At 38.2% G+C, this 18371-nt stretch overlaps 1 protein-coding gene across 6 annotated transcripts in view; it reads right to left on the reverse strand.

Annotated features, from left to right (window-relative positions):
- The window catches only part of DLG2 (discs large MAGUK scaffold protein 2), a 1194846-nt gene that overhangs the window by 376989 nt on the left and 799486 nt on the right, over window positions 1-18371 (reverse strand). For all 6 annotated transcript variants that reach the window (XM_047753849.1, XM_047753843.1, XM_047753842.1 and 3 more), the window contains one exon: window positions 596-752. In XM_047753849.1, coding sequence (XP_047609805.1) covers window positions 596-752 — 157 coding nt within the window. The remainder of the gene's footprint in view (window positions 1-595; window positions 753-18371) is intronic.

The raw sequence follows: 18371 nt of genomic DNA on the forward strand, positions 1-18371 counted from the left end.
AAAAAAGTATGCTTTTTCTTTTCTATTGGGTGTAAATACATCTCAGAAAATCTATATATATATTTTTTTTTTTGGCCACACTTATGGCATGTGGAAGTTCCTGGGCCACAGTTGCAGCAACATCGGATCCTTAACCTGCTGTGCCTCAAGGGAACTAACAAAATAACTAACTTCCTCCCTCCGTCTCTCCTTTCTCTCTCTCTCTTTCTCTTTTCCTTTCTTTTCTTCCCAGAAATTTTTCTTGGCCATTTTTTTTGGGGGGGGGGGGCGCTGCATCCATGGCATGTGGAAATTCCCAGCATAGTGGGACCCAAGCTCCTGCAGTGACAAAGCCAGATCCTTAACCTGCTGTGCCACAAGAGAGCTCCTCAGAAAATCTAAATGAAAACACTAGTTTTACCTCTGTATCTGAGGGAAGTAGGTAACAAGCATTAAACCCCTGAAAATCCTTTAAATCACATCATATGCCTGAAGTCATGGCACTCTCCTCCATTTTTCTTTAGTAATTAAGGTGTTTTGGAGTTATAACTGGAATCAATCTTTTGTCAAATGGTGTCAGGCACAGAGGAAAGGAAGATTAAGAAGAAATACTCACAGACAGGATCTGGTCTCCTCTCTGGAGCTCCCCACTCAGGTCTGCTGGTCCACCAGCCAAAATGAAGGATACAAAAATTCCTTCTCCGTCTTCCCCGCCCACGATGTTGAAGCCCAGGCCGGTGGAGCCTTTGTGCAGGACCACTTTGCGGGGCTCCCTGTAGGAAAAAAGTAGAGAACACAGTTCATAGGGTGGCCCACTCAAGATTTACGTTGCTTTTCATTGGGATAGATGACACTGGCAGTTCTCTACCCATGAAAGTGGCTCCCCAGATTAATATAAATTTGTATATCAAAAGATCAAGGCAGATGTCTGAATTCCTCACTGTAACAAATACCAAAATAGCGTGCAAATTTATTCCTTAATTCCAATACATTTTCTTAAGCTAGACTTACTTCCGATTTTCCTTTGTTTAAAACATCTGTTCTTGTACTGAGCACCATAGCATATTCAATAGGATGGATGTATCCAAAAAGGGAGATAATGTGAGGGACAAGAGACAAGGTCAAATAGGCCAGGCCATGAAATACCAGCTTGTGGGTTTATTGTTTGTTTGATTGTTTTTGGTTTTTAATTTTTTTTAAAATTATAGTTGATTTATAATGTACCAATTTCTGCTGTATAGCAAAGTGACTCAGTCATACCTAGACTGAGTTCCTTTTTGATGTTATTTTCCATCATGGTCTATCCTAGGAGATTGGAAGTAGTTCCCTGTGTTACACAGTAGGATCTTACTACTTATGCATTCTATATGTAATAGTTTGCATCTGCTAAACCCAAACTCCCTGTCCATCTCACTTCCTTCCCTCTCCCCCTTCGTAACCACACGTCTATGAATCTGTTTTGTAGATAGGTCCATTTGTGCCATATTTTAGATTCCACATATAAGGTATTCATCTTTCTCTTTCTGACTTCACTTTGTGTAATAATCTCTAAGTCCATCCTTGTTGCTGTGAATGGAATTATTTTGTTCTTTTTTATGGCTGAGTAGTATTACATTGCATATATGTGCCACATCTTCTTAATCCATTCATCTGTCAATGGACATTTAGGTTGTTTCCATGTTTTGGCTATCGTGAATAGTGCTGCTATGAACATAGTGGTGTATGCATCTTTTTGAATTATAGTTTTGTCCTGATATATTCTCAGGCATGGGATTGCTGGATCATATGGTAGTTCTATATTTAGGTTTCTGAGGAATCCCCATACAGGAGTTTTTTTTGTTTTTGATTTGCCAAAAGATTTATTATTAAGTCAAGAGACTCAATCACTTTCTCAAAAACAACATTTTGGCTGGCATCCCAGAGATTTGTGGGCCTGGGGCATGCATGATAGTAAGAAGAGTGGGAGAGGGTGCTGTCTCTTGCCTTTATGAAGTGGTCTTTGTAGAAGAGGAGACCTTCAATTTGTGGATCTAGAGGGTTTTTTTTTTTTTTTTTTTTAATCCATGTACTGATGTACCCTTAGCAAATCTTCACACATCCCCAAGGATGTGGGTGCCCATATGTGAAGGCATCCCCTGGGAACCCAGAGTGGTTGCACCCACTTACATTCCCACAACAGTGTGAAGGGTTCCCTTTCTCCACACTCTCTATAGCATCTGTTATTTGCAGACTTTTTAATGATGGCCAATCTGACCGTTGTCATAACTCATTGTAGTTTTGCTTTGCATTTCTCTAATAATTAGTCATGTTGTTTCCATTTTATAAATAAGTTCTTTTGTGTCATTTGTTATTAGATTCCATAGATAAGTAATATCATATGATATTTGTCTTTCTCTAACTTATTTTACTCATATGATAATCTCTAGGTCCATCCATGTTGCTGCAAATGGCATTATTTCATTCTTTTTATGGCTGAATAACAATGACAAAACAGAAACAAACTCACAAACCATTGTTATGGTTACCATAGGTGAAACCACTGTGGGGAGGAAAGAATTGGGAGGGTGGGAATAACATACAAACTACTGTATAAAATAAATGATTAAAGAGAACGTACTGTATAACACAGGAAAATTTACTTTATAGTCTGTAGTAACCTATATAGGAAAAAAGAATGGATATATTCATATGTATGACTGATTTGCTTTGCCGTATACCTGAAACTAATGTAACACTGTAAGTCAATTATACTCCAATAAAATTAAATTAAAAAATTAGTGATGCTGAGCATCTTTCCACGTGCCTACTTGCCATCGCATGTCTTCTTTGGAGTAATGTCTGTTTAGATCTTTGGCCCATTTTTTTCACTGGGTTATTTGTTTTTTTGTTGTTGAGTTGTATAGGCTGTTTTTGTATTGTGGAGATTTAGCCTTTGTCAGTTGCATTGTTTGCAGATTTTCTCCCATCGTGTGGATTGTCTTTTTTTTTTTTTTTTTTTTTTTACAGTTTCCTTCGCCGTGCAAAAGGAACACAGGGGACTCATTGGAAGATTTTGAGGCATGAAGGATATTGAAATTCAATTTAGGATGATTAATAAGTGGTCATATATAGGATTGATGAGTTGGAAGTGCAGATATTACGGGAGAGGAGAAAACCAGTGAGGATGTTGACCACGTAAGCCAGCCTGCCTAAGAGTGAGGGCAGTGATAATGAAAAGAAAGGGAACACAAGAGAGGAAATCTGAAGGGAGGAACAGAGGGTCCAGAGATTGACTCGGGTATTGAAGGAAAAGAAGAGGAAGAACATCTAAGTAACTGGCAAAATGGGGGAGGTGGGTGGAATCTAGAGCCTTGAGGGAGGCATGCTCAGTCCCAGGCCTAGGGGGCCATCCATGCGGAGATGTTCAGAAGCAGTTAGAGACAAAGGATAGGAATTTAGGTTCTCAGAGAGGACAGTACATACAGATGGAAGGTCATCAATAAAAGGATGAGAAATCAAATCTTAAGCCAATAGTTCATTGAGTTTGTATAAAAGCTGGGAAATTATGGAACATAGAATTGTAAGGGAACTTAGAAAGCATCTAGTTGAATTTTCTCTATCAATAGTTTAAAAAAAAATGTGGAGTTCCCGTCGTGGCGCAGTGGTTAACGAATCCGACTAGGAACCATGAGGTTGCGGGTTCGGTCCCTGCCCTTGCTCAGTGGGTTAACGATCCGGCGTTGCCGAGAGCTGTGGTGTAGGTTGCAGACACGGCTCGGATCCCGCGTTGCTGTGGCTCTGGCGTAGGCCGGTGGCTACAGCTCCGATTGGACCCCTAGCCTGGGAACCTCCATATGCCGAGGGAGTGGCCCAAAGAAATAGCAAAAAGACAAAAAAAAAATGTATTTCGCAAGCCTTAGGTTTGACCAAGGTGCTTTTTGTATCATCACCCATCCTCCTTGCCCAAATATCTCAGTACCAATCATTATGGTTCCTCTTCTATTTTTTCTTCTTAATGATGTAAGAATGGCAAAAAGCCATCTAATTGTTTTTATACAAATGACTACACAGTTTGTGCTTTGCTATCATATTGACTTGCACAGAGAGATGCATTATATCTATATTTAGCCTTATGAGGAAGGGTGTACAATGCACAGGAAAGCTTGAACTGTATGTAACAATGTTATGTATTAAGAGATAACTTGACATAGAGGTAATTCATTTTATTCTGAAAATACTTTATAAGCACCTACTATGTCAGGAACTGTTCCAACTACTCAAAGTTTGTAATCAAAACAAAAATCCTGACCATCATAGGCTGACTTTCTGATGGCGGTGGACCACTAGTAAGCAATAGATGCAATACATCGGTTTGTTATATGTTAGAAAGCAAAAAACATTTTGAGAAAAAGTAAAAGCAGAGGAGTGTAAAAACTATAGGGGGTTTTAAGGATGGGCCTGAGTAGGATTTATTGAGAAGCTGACATTTGAGGTGAGACTGAAGGGGTAAATCCTGAAGGGTCTTGTAGACCATTTAAAAACTTTTATTTTTTCCTGTGAAAGGCGGAGCTCCTGAGAAGAAGGATTATTTGAGCTGATTTATTTACATTTTTAAACGGTTACTCTGGAATAAAGTAAGTTTGCGGGGCAAAGGTTAAAGAAATGAGACCAGTTAGGTATTGCTATATTTAGGCAAAATATAAGCGTGCCTTGGACCAGGGTGATATTAAGACCAAGTGGTGAGCAGTGGATATATTTCCAGTCTATTTTCCTTTTCTATCCAGATTGAGGTAATTCTTGTTTTTCTGTCTTCAGATTCACTGATTTTTTTCTTCTGTCATATTTATTCTGCTATTGAGCCCATTCATTGAGTTTTAAATTTTTGGTTGTTGTATTTTAAAGCCTTAACATTCTATTTGGCTTTTCTTTATATTTTTATCCCTGTACTGAGGCTATTTAATTTTTTTTAAATTCTATATGAGCTTGTGATTGCTTATTGAAGCATGATGGATGCTTTAAAATCCTTGACAGATAATTCCAACATTTATGTTTTCTCAGTGATGGTATCTGTTGATTATCTTTTCCCATTCAAGTTGAGATTCTCCTGGTTTTTGGTTTAAAAAGTGGTTTTTTAAAAACTGTGTACTGGATATTTTAGGTGTTACATTGTGAGGCACTGGATCCTACCTAATCTTAGTTTTTTTCAGGTAGTAGATTAGTTTAGGTATAGCATGCAGATCCAAGTGAGATGGATATTCAGCTCCCTACTTGGCCCCAGTGACACCAAGGGGGGAGAGAAAGTGGGGTGACAACTAGCATTCTACTCATTCTACCTGCCTTTTACTTGGCAGGGGTAGAGAATCTGGTCACTTTGGACCCAGTGACACTAATGGCAGCGAGAAAGTGGGGTGTGGACTAGTACCACCTTGAACCACCTTGTTTTGCCTCTTTGCCTCTGGGTGGGGCTGGAAGTTCAAACCCCTCCCCCGCCCCCGACCCCACTGAGCCCCACTGATACTACCCTGATAGGTAAAGTGGTTTGGCAATGAGTACTGCTTACTTCTTCCTCCTTCTACCTGTTGCCACTGGCCAAGGGTGGAAGTTCAGCTTCTAGTGGGTTCCTACCAATACCAGGAGTAGGTGAATGGAATGCTGACCTCATTCCAGCTCGTTGCTGCTGGGTGAAGATGAAAGTTCAGCTTCCCAACTAGCAACACTTCATACCATCTTAATTTGCTGCAGGATGGGGATGGAAGTTCGTTCTTGTTTGGCTTGCAGACACCAGTTCAGTGGAAGGAATGGAGGGCCATCTCATAATTGCTTCTCCCAGCTATCTCTGGTGGGGCTAGAGGTCTAGCTCTCTGCACAATCTACTGGTGTGATAACGGTGAGTGGACAGTTTTTCCTTTTGTACTTGGCTGGAGTAGGGCCAGTATTATCAAGAGCTTCTCTGTTCTGAGTCTACTCTTTTCCCAGTCCTTTGGTTAGAGGGAGCAGGCTTTTCTTGAGGCTTTCTTATCTGTGCATGTTGGGGGGTTCAGAGTATAGGCTTCGCCACTGCCCTATTCAGGATATATGGGAAGCAGAAAGAAAATCCTGATAACTCACATTGGTGTCATTCCTTTCCAAGACAGTCTGACTTATTTTAACTTTTAGAGTGTTGCCATGCTTTTTCATTGTGTTCAAAGTTTTTGATTTCTAAAAGAGGGAGGATTAGAGAAGAATGGGGATACTCTATTTTGGCTGATACCAGAAGTCCAGGTTTTAGGTATGTTTCGAATGTAGGGGCCACCAGAATTTTGACACAAAAGTTATAATAAAAATATCCTTCTTCCTTCAATATAAAGCACACTCTTAGTGGGCCCAGTGATATTCAAGCTATGGATAATAAACATAGGAAGGAAGGGGGCTATTATGACTCTGTTTATCAATATGCTAGATACTGTGCTTGATGCTTTGCATCATTCCATTGTTCCTCCAAATAGTCCAGTCTGCAACTACTTTGAAATCTATCCCAGAGGAAGAAGGATTGATGATTGGATAGATTTGTAAAGCATAGGAAATATTAAAATTGGAATCTAGATGGTGAGTATGATGTTCATTATAAAATTCTTTAAATTTCCTTATGTTTGAAATTTTTTGTAATATGAGATCGGCAAACAACCTGATGAAGAAATTACTATGAAAACTTTTAGATTAGCGAAACAAAACTGCTTGCCCAAGTTTTTATGAGCTAAGTAGCAAAGGCAGAAAATTAATCAATTTTCTGATTCAAAATTCCACAGTCTAAAGTATGATATATTGCAAGATTATCAATTGGCAAGCTGAAGGCTTAATTTGACCCACAGTGTTTACAAATTTTTCAGTTAGTTGCTCATGTTTAAAATTAGGAAAGCTGGCATAAAATGTGGATTATGGCTTTACATGAAAAAAAAAAGATTCTAGGAGTAGTGGCTCTTAATCGCACTGCATAGCAACAGTTATCTATAACATGGCCCTTTTTAGGTGGGAAATTCATTCTCTAGTTTGCCATAGTCTCACCTCTCCCTCATGTTTTTCAGACCAAAAAAATCGCTATAACTTGCATAACACTTGCACTTCTTGCAACGTTAAGAGGAATGTAAAATATTTCCTATACCCATGGTTCTATCGAAAATGAGAAAATTAAAGTTTAATGGAGGGAGTCTGATATTTTGCTAGCACAATGGGAGAGGACAAAATTCCTTTGGAAGTAAGGATTATCCTTATGAGTTTAATATGAGAAATGACTCTCTGCAAAAAGACTATAGCTTTAAGATATTGTCATGAAACATCAGACCCCATTACGTATCTGTGAAACCCATGCTGGGGGCATTTTCTTAGTGAATCCTGTGCATAAAACAAACCACTCTTTTTTTCTTTGTTAAAGTATAGTTGATTTATTTTAAAGTATTGTTAATTCCTGCTATACAGCAAATTGATTCAATTATATGTATATTTTTCCCATTATGATTTATCTCAGAATATTGAATGTAGTTCCCTATGCTATACAATAGGACCTTATTATTTATCCCTTCCATATGTAATAGTCTGCATCTACTAACCCCAAACTCCCAATCCATCTCTCCCCCTTGGCGAACACAAGTCTGTTCTCTACGACTGTGAATCTGTTTCTGTTTCATTGATAGGTTTATTTATGTCATATTTTAGATTCCACATATAAGTGATAACATATCTGTCTTTCTGATTCTGACTTCATTTAGGATGATAATCACCAGATCCATCCATGTTCCTGTAAATAGCATTATTTTGTATTTTTTAAGGCTGAGTAATACTCCATTGATATATGTATCACATCTTTCTCCATTTATCTGTTGATGGACATTTAGGGTGTTTCCATGTCTTGGCTGTTGTGCACTGTGCTGCTATGAACATACAGATGCATGTGTCTTACTGAATTACAGTTTTCTCCAGATAATATGCCCAGGAGTGGGATTGATAGATCATATGCTAATTATATTTTTAGTTTTCTGCGGAACTTCCATATTGTTTTCCATAGTGATTCTACCAACTTATGTTCTCACCAACGGTATAGGAAGGTTCCCTTTTCTCCACACCCTCTCCAGCATTTATTTGTAGACTTTTTAATGATAGCCATTCTGACTGGTGTGAGGTAGTATGTCATTGCAGTTTTGATTTGCATTTCTCTAATAATTAGTGATGTTGAACATCTTTTCATGTGCCTATTGACTATCTTTATGTCTTCTTTGGAGAAATGTCTATTTAGGACTTCTGCCCATGTTTTGATTGGGTTTTCTTTTTATTGTTGAATTATATGAGCTATTTGAATACTTTGGAAATTAAGCCATTGTTGCTTACATCATTGCAATTATTTTCTCCCATTCCATAGGTTGTCTTTTTATTTTTAAAAATGGTTTCCTTTGGTGTGCAAAAGCTTGTACATTTGATTAGATTTCATTTGTTTATTTTTGTTTTTATTTCTATAGCCTTGGGAGACTGACCTAAGAAAACATTGGTGCAATTTATGTCAGGGAATGTTTTGCCTGTGATCTCTTCTAGGAGTTTTATGGTGTCTTGTCTTTCAGGTTTATTCCTAAGCATTTTATTTTATTTTTTAGTGCGACTTTAAAAGGCATTATTTTTTTTACATTCTATTTCTGATGTTTCATTATTAGTGTAAAGAAATCCCACTGATTAATATATGCTAGTCTTGTATCCTGCTATCAAGCTGAATTGATTGATCAGTTCTAGTAATTTTTGTGTGGACTCTTTAGGTTGTCTATATATAGTATTATGTCATCTGCATACAGTGACAATTTTACCTCTTCTCTTCCAATTTGGTTATCTTTATTTCTCTTTTCATCTGATTGCTAGGGCCAGTAATTCCAATATTAATAAAAGTGATGAGAGTGGGCATCCTTGTCTTGTTCCAGATTTGAACAGGAAGGCTTTTAGCTGTTCTCTATTCAGTATTATACTGGCTGTGGGCTTGTCATAAATGGCTTTTACTATGTCATGTTCCCTCTATGCCCACTTCAGTAAGAGTTTTATCATGAATGGATGTTGAATTTTGTCAAATGCTTTTTCTGCATCTATTGAGATGATCATGTGTTTTTTTTTCTTTTGTTAATGTGGTTTATGATGATTGATTTGTGTATACTGAATCATCCTTGTGAACTTGGAATGAATTCCACTTGGTCATGATGGATTAAGTTTGCTAACATTTTGTTGAAAATTTTTGCAAATATAGTCATCAAAGATATTAGCATATAATTTTCTTTTTTAGTGAAATCTTTGTCAGATTGGTATTAGGGTGATGGTGGCTTTATAGAATGTGTTTGAGAGTGTTCCCTCCTCTTCAATCTCTTGGAAGAGTTTGAGAAGTATTGGTAAAAGTTCTCTGTACATTTGGTAGAATTCACCTGTGAAGCCATCTGGTCCTGGAATTTTGTTTGTAGGGAAGTTTTTTTTTTTTTAGGAGATTCTATTTTACTTCTCATGATTGGTCTGTTCAGGTTATCTATTTCTTGATTAAATTGTGGTGGGCTGTATATTTCTAGAAAGATATCTATTTCTTCTCAGTTGTCAAGTTTGTTGGGATACAATTGTTCATAGTAATCTCTCATGTTTTTTTTTTTTTTTGTACTTCTGTGGTATCAGTTAAGATTTTTCATTTTTCATTTCTCATTTTTCTTATTTGGATTCTCTTTTCTTCTTGGTGAGTCTGGCCAGAAGGTTGTCAAATTTGTTTATCATTTCAAAGAACCAGCTGTTGGTTTTATTAATTTTTCTATCTTTAAACCTCTATTTTATTTATTTCCTCTCTGATCTTTATCTTTTCCTTCCTTCTGCTGATTTTAAGTTTTGTTTGCTATTCTTTTTCTAATTCTTTTAAGTGGTAGGTTAGGTTGTTTGAAATTTTTCTTCTTTTTTAAAGAAGGCCTGTATCACTATGAACTTCCATCTAAGCTTTTGCTGCATCCCATAAATTCTGTATGATTGTATTTTAATTGTCATTTGTATCAAGGTACTTTTTAATTTCCTTTTTTCATTTCCTTGTTGACCCATTGGTTTTTTTTAGTAGCATATTGTTTAGTCTCCATGTAACTGTTTTTGTCTCTCTCTCTTTTTTTTTTTTCCTGTCTTTTTGCCATTTCTAGGGCTGCTTCTGAAGCATATGGAGGTTCCCAAGCTAGGGGGTCTAATCGGAGCTGTAGCCACTGGCCTATTCCAGGGCCACAGCAACGCTGGATCAGAGCTGTGTCTGCGACCTACACCACAGCTCACAGCAACGCCAGATCCTTAACCCACTGAGCAAGGCCAGGGATCAAACCCGCAACCTCATGGTTCCTAGTTGGATTTGTTGACCACTGAGCCATGACGGGAACTCCTTGTCTCATTTCTTTTTCTGTTCTTAATTGCTAGTTTCATGATTTTTTGGTCAGAAAAGATGCTTGCAATAATTTCTGTACTCTTAAATTTGGGGCATCTTGTGTCCTAGTATGTGGTCAGTCCCAGACAATGTTCCATATACACTTGAAAAGAATGTATGTTCTGTTTTTTTTTCTTTTTGGATGTAATGTTCTAAAGATATTAAGCCTACTGTATTATTTAAGATCTCTGTTGCCTTACTGATTTTCTGTCTTGAAAATCTGTCCACTGATGTGAGTGGGGTGTTAAATTATCCTAATTTTATTGTATTTCTGTCAATTTCTTCATTTATGTCTATTAGTATTTGTTTTATGTATTTGGATACTCCTATATTGGGTGCATAAATGTTGATGAGTGTAATATCATCTCCTTGTATTGATTCTTTTTTTCATTATATAGTGTCCTTCTTTATCTTTCCTTATAAACTTTGTTTTAAAGTCTATTTTGCGGAGTTCCCGTCGTGGCACAGTGGTTAATGAATCCGACTGGGAACCATGAGGTTGCGGGTTCAGTCCCTGCCCTTGCTCAGTGGGTTGACGATCCGGCGTTGCTGTGAGCTGTGGTGTAGGTTGCAGACGCGGCTCGGATCCCGCCTTGCTGTGGCTCTGGCGTAGGCTAGTGGCTACAGCTCAGATTCGACCCCTAGCCTGGGAACCTCCATGTGCCGCGGGAGCAGCCCTAGAAAAGCCAAAAAAAAAAAAAATCTATTTTGCCTTATGAGTGTAACAACCACTGCTTTCTTGTCATTTCCATTTGCATGGAATGTCTTTTTCCATCCCCACACTCTCAAACTATGTGTGCCCTTTGCCCTAAAGTGGGTCTCTTGTAGGCAGCATATTGTATGCTCTTGTTTGTTTTATCCAGTCTGTCACTCTGAAACACATCATTCTTGAGTGTTGGTAGCTTTTATTTACTTTCCTTGGACAAGTCTTTAAATCAAATTATTTGGAAATTTCTCAACTTTTGAGATTTAAATGTCTTTTAAAATAGAATTTTATATTACAGTGAATTATAATGATTATTTTAATAATAGGGACAAATTATAAAGAAACAAATCTATAAAATGGTGTGCAAATAAAATATCCAAAGCACACTCCAAATGATTTACTTTTTCTAATTTAAACTTCTTATACTAACAACCCATTATGTTAAATGGTAGATTTTGAACAGTTTCCATGTAAGAAATGAAGGAAATGGATTAAGATAAGAAAACAGAAACAGAGTTGAAAATATAGAGAACAAACCACTGGTTATCATTGGGGCAAGGGGTGTGGGAGGGCAAAATAAGTGTATGGGATTAAGAGATACAAAGTACTATGTATAAAATACATAAGCTACAAGGATACATTGTACATCGCAGGGAACATAGCCAATATTTTCTAAGAACTTTAAATGGAGTATAACCTATAAAAACATTGGATCACTATGTTGTACACCTGAAACTAATCTAATATTGTAAATCAACTACACTTCAATAAAAAATTACAAATAAAGGGTTTTCATGGATATTTTTCTTGTTAGAGGATCAAAACTCTGAAAAATCAGAAGTTCTATTTTTCTGATGCTTAGGTAAGTCAGCTTGTTTAAGCTAGTTACTAAGTTAGTTTATTGTTTACAGGGCTAGTAAACATAAGAGCAGATCTTCTTTTTTAAGACAATTTTTTCTCCATTTTGTTGAGGTATAATTGGCATATAATACTGTATAAATGTAAGGTATATAGCATAAAGATTTGAGTTACATGCATTATGAAATATTTACCACAATGTTTAGTAAACATCCATCATATCATGTAGATACAAAAACAAATAAAAAATAGTTTATCCTTGTGATGAGAACTCTTAGTATTTAGGCTCTTCACAACTTTCATGTATAACATATAACAGTGTTAATTATATTTATCACGTGGTACATTACATCCCGAGTACTTATTTATCTTAACATTGGAAATTTGTACATTTTGACCACCTCATTCCCCCTCCTTCCAGACCTCCACCTTGGCCAACCACAAATCTGATCTCCTTTTCTATGAATAAGACAAAACCTTTTTTTCTTTTCATAGCCGCGCCTGTGGTATATGGAAGTTTTTGGGCCAGGGGTTGAATCTGAGCCACAGCCGTAGCAACACTGGATCCGAGCCACATCTGTGACCTATGCTGCAGCTTGCAGCAATGCTGGGTCCTTAACCCACTGAGCGAGGCAAGGGGTTGAACCTGCATCCTAATGGACACTATGTTGGGTCCTTAACCCACTGAGCGAGGCCAGGGATTGAACCTGCATCCTCATGGACACTATGTCAGGTTCTTAACCCACTGAGCCACTGAACTCTGTGAATAAGATAATTTTAAGAGAGCAGTTTAGGGTCAAACAAAATTAAGAGGATGGTACATAGATTTCCCATAAACATCCTGCCCTTGCACATACATAGCCTTCCTCATGCTCAATATCTCCTAGCAGAGTGCTGCATTTTTTACAACTGAAGAATCTACATTATTACCCAAAGTCCATATGGACCCTAGGTTCATTCTACGGGTTTACACTAATGTGTAATTACATGTATGCATCATTAGTGTCATACAAAGTGGTTTCACTGCTCTTAAAATACCCCATGTTCTACCTATTCATCCCCTTCACACATCCACTGACAATACTGATCTTTGTACTGTCTCCATAGTTTTGCCTTTTCCAGAATGCCATGTAGTTGGAGTCAGACAGTATGTAGCCTTTTTGGACTGGCTTTGTTTACTTTGTAACACAGTAATATGCATTTATGATTCCTTCATGTCTTTCTGTGGCTTGATAGCCCCTTTCTTTTGAGTGCTGAATAATAGTCCATGGTCTAGATATACCATAGTTAATTTATTCATTCACCTGCTGAAGGATATCTTGGTTGCTTCCAGGTTTTGGCAATTATAAATAAAGCTGCTATAAACATCCATATGCAGGCTGTTGTGGGGACATAAGTTTTCAGTTCATTTGGGTAAATACTAGAAGTGAGATTGCAGGATCATCTGGTAAGAGAATGTTTAGTTTTATAAGAAAACATTAAATTGTCTTCCAAAGTGATTGTATTATTTTGAATTTCCACCAGGAATGAATGAGAGTTCTTCACTAGCATTTGGTATTGACAATATTCTAGATTTTTCCCTTCTAATAGCTATGCAGCGGTGTCTCATTGTTTTGACGGAGCCGGTCTCTTTACTACAAGTTAAGCATTTTGTCCATTCAATGGAGGCTCAGCAGGTTAAAGATCTGGCTTTGGCACTGATGTGGCTCTGGTTACAGCTGTGGTGCAGGTTCAGCCCCTGGCCTGGGAACTTCCACTTGCCGAGGGAGTGACTAAAAACAAAAAACCCCAAAAAACCCCACCTAAAGTAAAACATAATTTGCATAACCTGGAAGAGGGCCTGACTTCAAAAAAGTATCAAAGATTCACTTTAACTGCTCTTAGCGTCTTTCATTAGAGCCATAAACCTCAGTACTTCATTACATGTTGCTTTACACTCTTCTCTTTCTGAATGACATGGTATCCTCCCAACCTCGCTGTTCTCTCTAGTTCAGGCCGAGGCTCTTTGGAGAGCCTCCTAATTTGAAGATTCTTTGATTCTAGTTTCAATGTTCCAAACACATCTTTCCACTAGAACCTGATTCTCTTCATTCTCTGCTAAAATGGCCCCAGTCACTCTATGCTTCAGTCATATCAAAATCCTATGCTTCCTTGAGTCTGACAAACTGCTTTCTGTCTCTACTCCTTGGTTCGGGTCATCTCAAAACCTAGTGCATGTGCTATTCCCCTGGCCCTCCAGGTACAGGCAATCACTTTCTCCTCGGGTCCACACTGTGTGTTGTGTACATAACTCTATTGTAGCATTTATCACAGTGGCCAGTGATTGTTTACTCATATAACTTTCTCCTCAACAGACTGTGAACTCTGGGATCCCAGGTACCAGCACATCCCCAGCAGCAGCAAGATGCCTGACAAGCAAGAACCCAGGAAATAGCTATTGAATGAATGAATCAACTCCTACAGTGATTCAGATGTCACTTTACCCTCTACTTAGTAACTATTTATGAGAATATCTTTCCTTTTTGCTAGATTTTAATCAGGGATGGAAAAATATAAGTCCGTAGGGATAGGGCAGGTAACACAAATGAATGAAGCCAACTGAAGTGGGATTATACTTGGGAATATGTTCCCTCTAAGGGCAGCTTCTGCTCAACTCTGGACAATCATTCCAAGCAGGAACACTGACTAGTATTGACAGATTCTCCAATTTCTACAGATAAGAATCTAGATTTTATGTGAATCATCCAGAATTTTAAGCTGACAATGATAGAAAATAAAGTATAGTGCCAGTCACACCCACATATCTCTGTTGTGGATCCAGCAATGGGCTGCCAATGAGATGCTGCACTGTTTGCAGTTTAATGGGACACTTGATGGCTACACATTTGTCTCCTCCATGATGCTCAGTGTGGTACTTGGCTTGTGATAAGTAATTCTCTGTAACTTTAAGCTGATTTAATATTCCACACTCAGTCCCATCTCTGTCCTTCCAAGTTCTCTCATGCTTCATGCTGAAATATCCTTTTATCTTTTTTCCCTTTTGTCTTAATTTTTACTTTTATGTTAGACCTGCTCAAGGGCAATCTTCTTCATGATGGCCCATTCCCAAATATCTTGAGCCACAGCTCTCACTTCTGCCTTGGCCAATGACTTTGGGTCTGCTGAATGTAACACCCTGCATTTCTGTGCACTTTTCCATGTATGAGGGCATTGTGGCCTCCGGAGAGATTATAATCTGTTGAAGATGTGGTGTCATGGTTTACATTTCTAGGTATCCCTAGTATACCCAGAAGAGTGCTCAGTAAACACCTGATAATTGAATCAAGGAGCACACACCACCAATTTATAAAGAATTGACCCAAGGGCCCACTAGTAGTCATTATTACACAGGATTACATATGAACAAAGGAAAGAAATTCTAACTCTTGTTCCTCATTCAGGATGCAGCTCAAGGATCAGAATCTGGAAACTGTCCCTCACGCACTTGCTTCAACCGCATAGAGGCTCTGATGGGTGTCTTCCTAGCATTTTCTCCATGTATCCATCATTATGCTTTGACACTGAGTTGGCAAACTTCTCTCCCTCTCCAGCTGAAATAATCATCTTGAAACCCTGGAACCTGTCATTTGATTTTTGTCCCCAGCATCTGGAACATAGTAGGTGCTGTCTACTAATTTTAGCTTTCGCATTAGATTTTAAGTTGTAAGCTGTAGATGATGCAACCTAGTTATTCATTATATCTATATCTATTAAAAAAAACCCATGTATCCACTTCAAATACATATTTTGTGTATCCAAGCTTTCAGTAAATATCTATGGAGTACTGACTTTGTGTCAGACACTGTGACTATAAAGATAAAGAGCCTGGAGTGGGAGGAACCACATAGTTATAAGAGCCCATGAATGAGACAAGTGCTAGGGCAGGAACTTGGGTACAATAAGCTAAAACTGCCAAAGAGCAAAGAGCCACCAGTCTTCTCCTAAAAAGATTTAGTCTTTTCATCATCACCTGGATGAGATATACTGTATTTGCTTATTTTTATTTTAATGTGATATAAAGAGCTTTTATAATTATAAAGACCTTTGGAGTGGATAAGCAATGAGATCCTGCTGTATAGCACAGGGAACTATACCTAGTCACTTGTGATGGACACGATGGAGGATAATGTAAGAAAAAGAATATATATATATATATGCATGTATAACTAGGTCACTTTGCTGTACAGTGGAATTTGACAAAACACTGTAAACCAACTATAATGGAAAAATAAAAATAATTTAAAAATAAAAATAAAAAAAAAATTAAGCAAAACCAAACCAAACCAAACCAAACCACGCAAACCCGTGGGTGCTAAGCAATTGGGGAGATGCCAACCTGACTTGCCCCCAGCTGTTGCAGAATAGCAGCAGCAGCATTTGTTTAGCTGGAATATAGAGGATGCTCTCAGCCAGCTGGGATGTGTTCAGCAGAGGGAAGCAGGGTGCTATGGGCTATTTTTTTCTCCTAAACCAGATGGCTTAAGAGTGGTCAGGATTCAAAAAAAGAAGTGACTACTTAAACCTGAAAGCTTTCTCAGGGCCATTAGTAGGATGCTTCTTAAGCTTTGAACCTCTGAGGTATGTGAAGTCTAATCAACCGCCAAAACATCCATGGTGAGAAGTAAGCTATGAAAGTACTTCTAGTCATCTTTCAAAAATACATATCTGACTCCAATACTGTTTTGTTCAAAGCCTTCCAGAGATCTGTATGCCCTGAGGTTAGAGCCTAAACTTCTAAGCATATAGAAAGTTCCCCATCATTTGACTTTGAACTACCTCTCTAATACCTAATGTCACCATGCCGCCTTGCACCACATGTTCCAGCCACACAAAACTGCCAACCACAACCACAAAGCTTTCCTTGCATTAGGTCGTTCCATGTCTTATGGTCTCTGCCCAGGCTGTTCTCCTACTCCGGGCTGTTCTCTTTGGCTAGAAAAATGGCTTCTCCTGCATCCTCATCTCTATAATGAAATTATACTTCTACTTTGCCTTCAAGGCTGAGGCCTGGTGCTATCTCCTCTGTTTTCTTATCCACCCTTGCCTCTAGAAGAACTGATCACATCTTTTTTGAAACCACATTATATTTCCATTGGTATAACCACTATTGTTGCCTTTATTGTTGTGAAATTACTTTGTTTACCTGTATATTCTGTGAATCTATATGGTCCTGAAGGATAAAGTCTATGGTTTATTTGTTTCTATAATGTTGGGAAGTAGTATGGGCTGAGCCTACAACACACACACACACACACACACACTATATATATATATATATATATATATATATATATTGCATGAATAAAGAAAAAAATAAGGGGTTGGTGAAATGATAGTGAATTTTAGTTTCATCTCTCTGGTAGTGTGAGAGAAGTTGGGCATGTCCTCTGTAGGGCGACTTATTGCTTAAGTAATAACTTGTAAGGGAATAATATTTGTGTCGAGGAGTGCTAAAATTCAGAGTAGACAATGATCTAGAAGCGTCTAGAAAAGGATTAGAGTACACACAGAGATTCTATTTCCAGCCATTTGGCAGATTAGATGTCCTGAAAACTTCGCTCATTACAAAGCAGCTAAAAATTCTGAATACAACTCCTATATAATACTTTAAAAGGACTACTAAGCTTGCAAGTAAATCTTTAGAGGCCAAAAAATGAAGTGAAGTACAAGTTCAGAGAAGAAGGCCAGTCTCTGAGACCAGTCGTGAACTGAGAACTTTTGCAGGTTCCAGGGTCCAGAGTTGATTGCTTCATGGAGAGTTGGACTGCGTGGGCTCTGAGGTGGGGGTGAGATCAGAGACCACTGCACAAAATCAGAACCCTGAAAGGCTACACCCTAAACAAAAGGAGGAAGCACAAAAATGTTAGCCCCGCGGCAATGTCAAGGACACGTACGTGACCTGACCTTGGCTCAAAGACAAAGGGTCTGTTTTATCAAGGCATATTAAACAAGGCATGTTTGAATGAGGAAGAAGTTGCACTCTAGGAATAGAATGCACAAAACTATATACATTGGGAGAAGAAGGGAAGGGCAAAACTTCTTGTGTACTAAGAGAAGGACCTTGGCAATGTAGCTCCAGGATAAAGGGGCAGAGGTGCCCTCCAGCTCTGGCTCCAAGTTTCTGATATAAACGTGTTAGCTGGTGGGGGTAACCCACAAGATGGGTTCATGTGACTGTCCTAGTTTAATGACAGCAGCCGTTCAGATCATAGGGCTGGCCGATTTCCTTCTCTAAGAGTCTAGGCTCACCAAGCCACATGCTCATTAAAATACGTTCTTTCCTAATAGAAGGGACTGTGCTAAATAGCACATTCTGTTATCTTGACCACATATATGTCTTACTGTAAATTCATAACTTGGCATCAAGGCAGACAAGCT

Source organism: Phacochoerus africanus, chromosome 11, assembly GCF_016906955.1.
Source record: "Phacochoerus africanus isolate WHEZ1 chromosome 11, ROS_Pafr_v1, whole genome shotgun sequence".
In the NCBI taxonomy this organism is placed as follows: domain Eukaryota; kingdom Metazoa; phylum Chordata; class Mammalia; order Artiodactyla; family Suidae; genus Phacochoerus; species Phacochoerus africanus.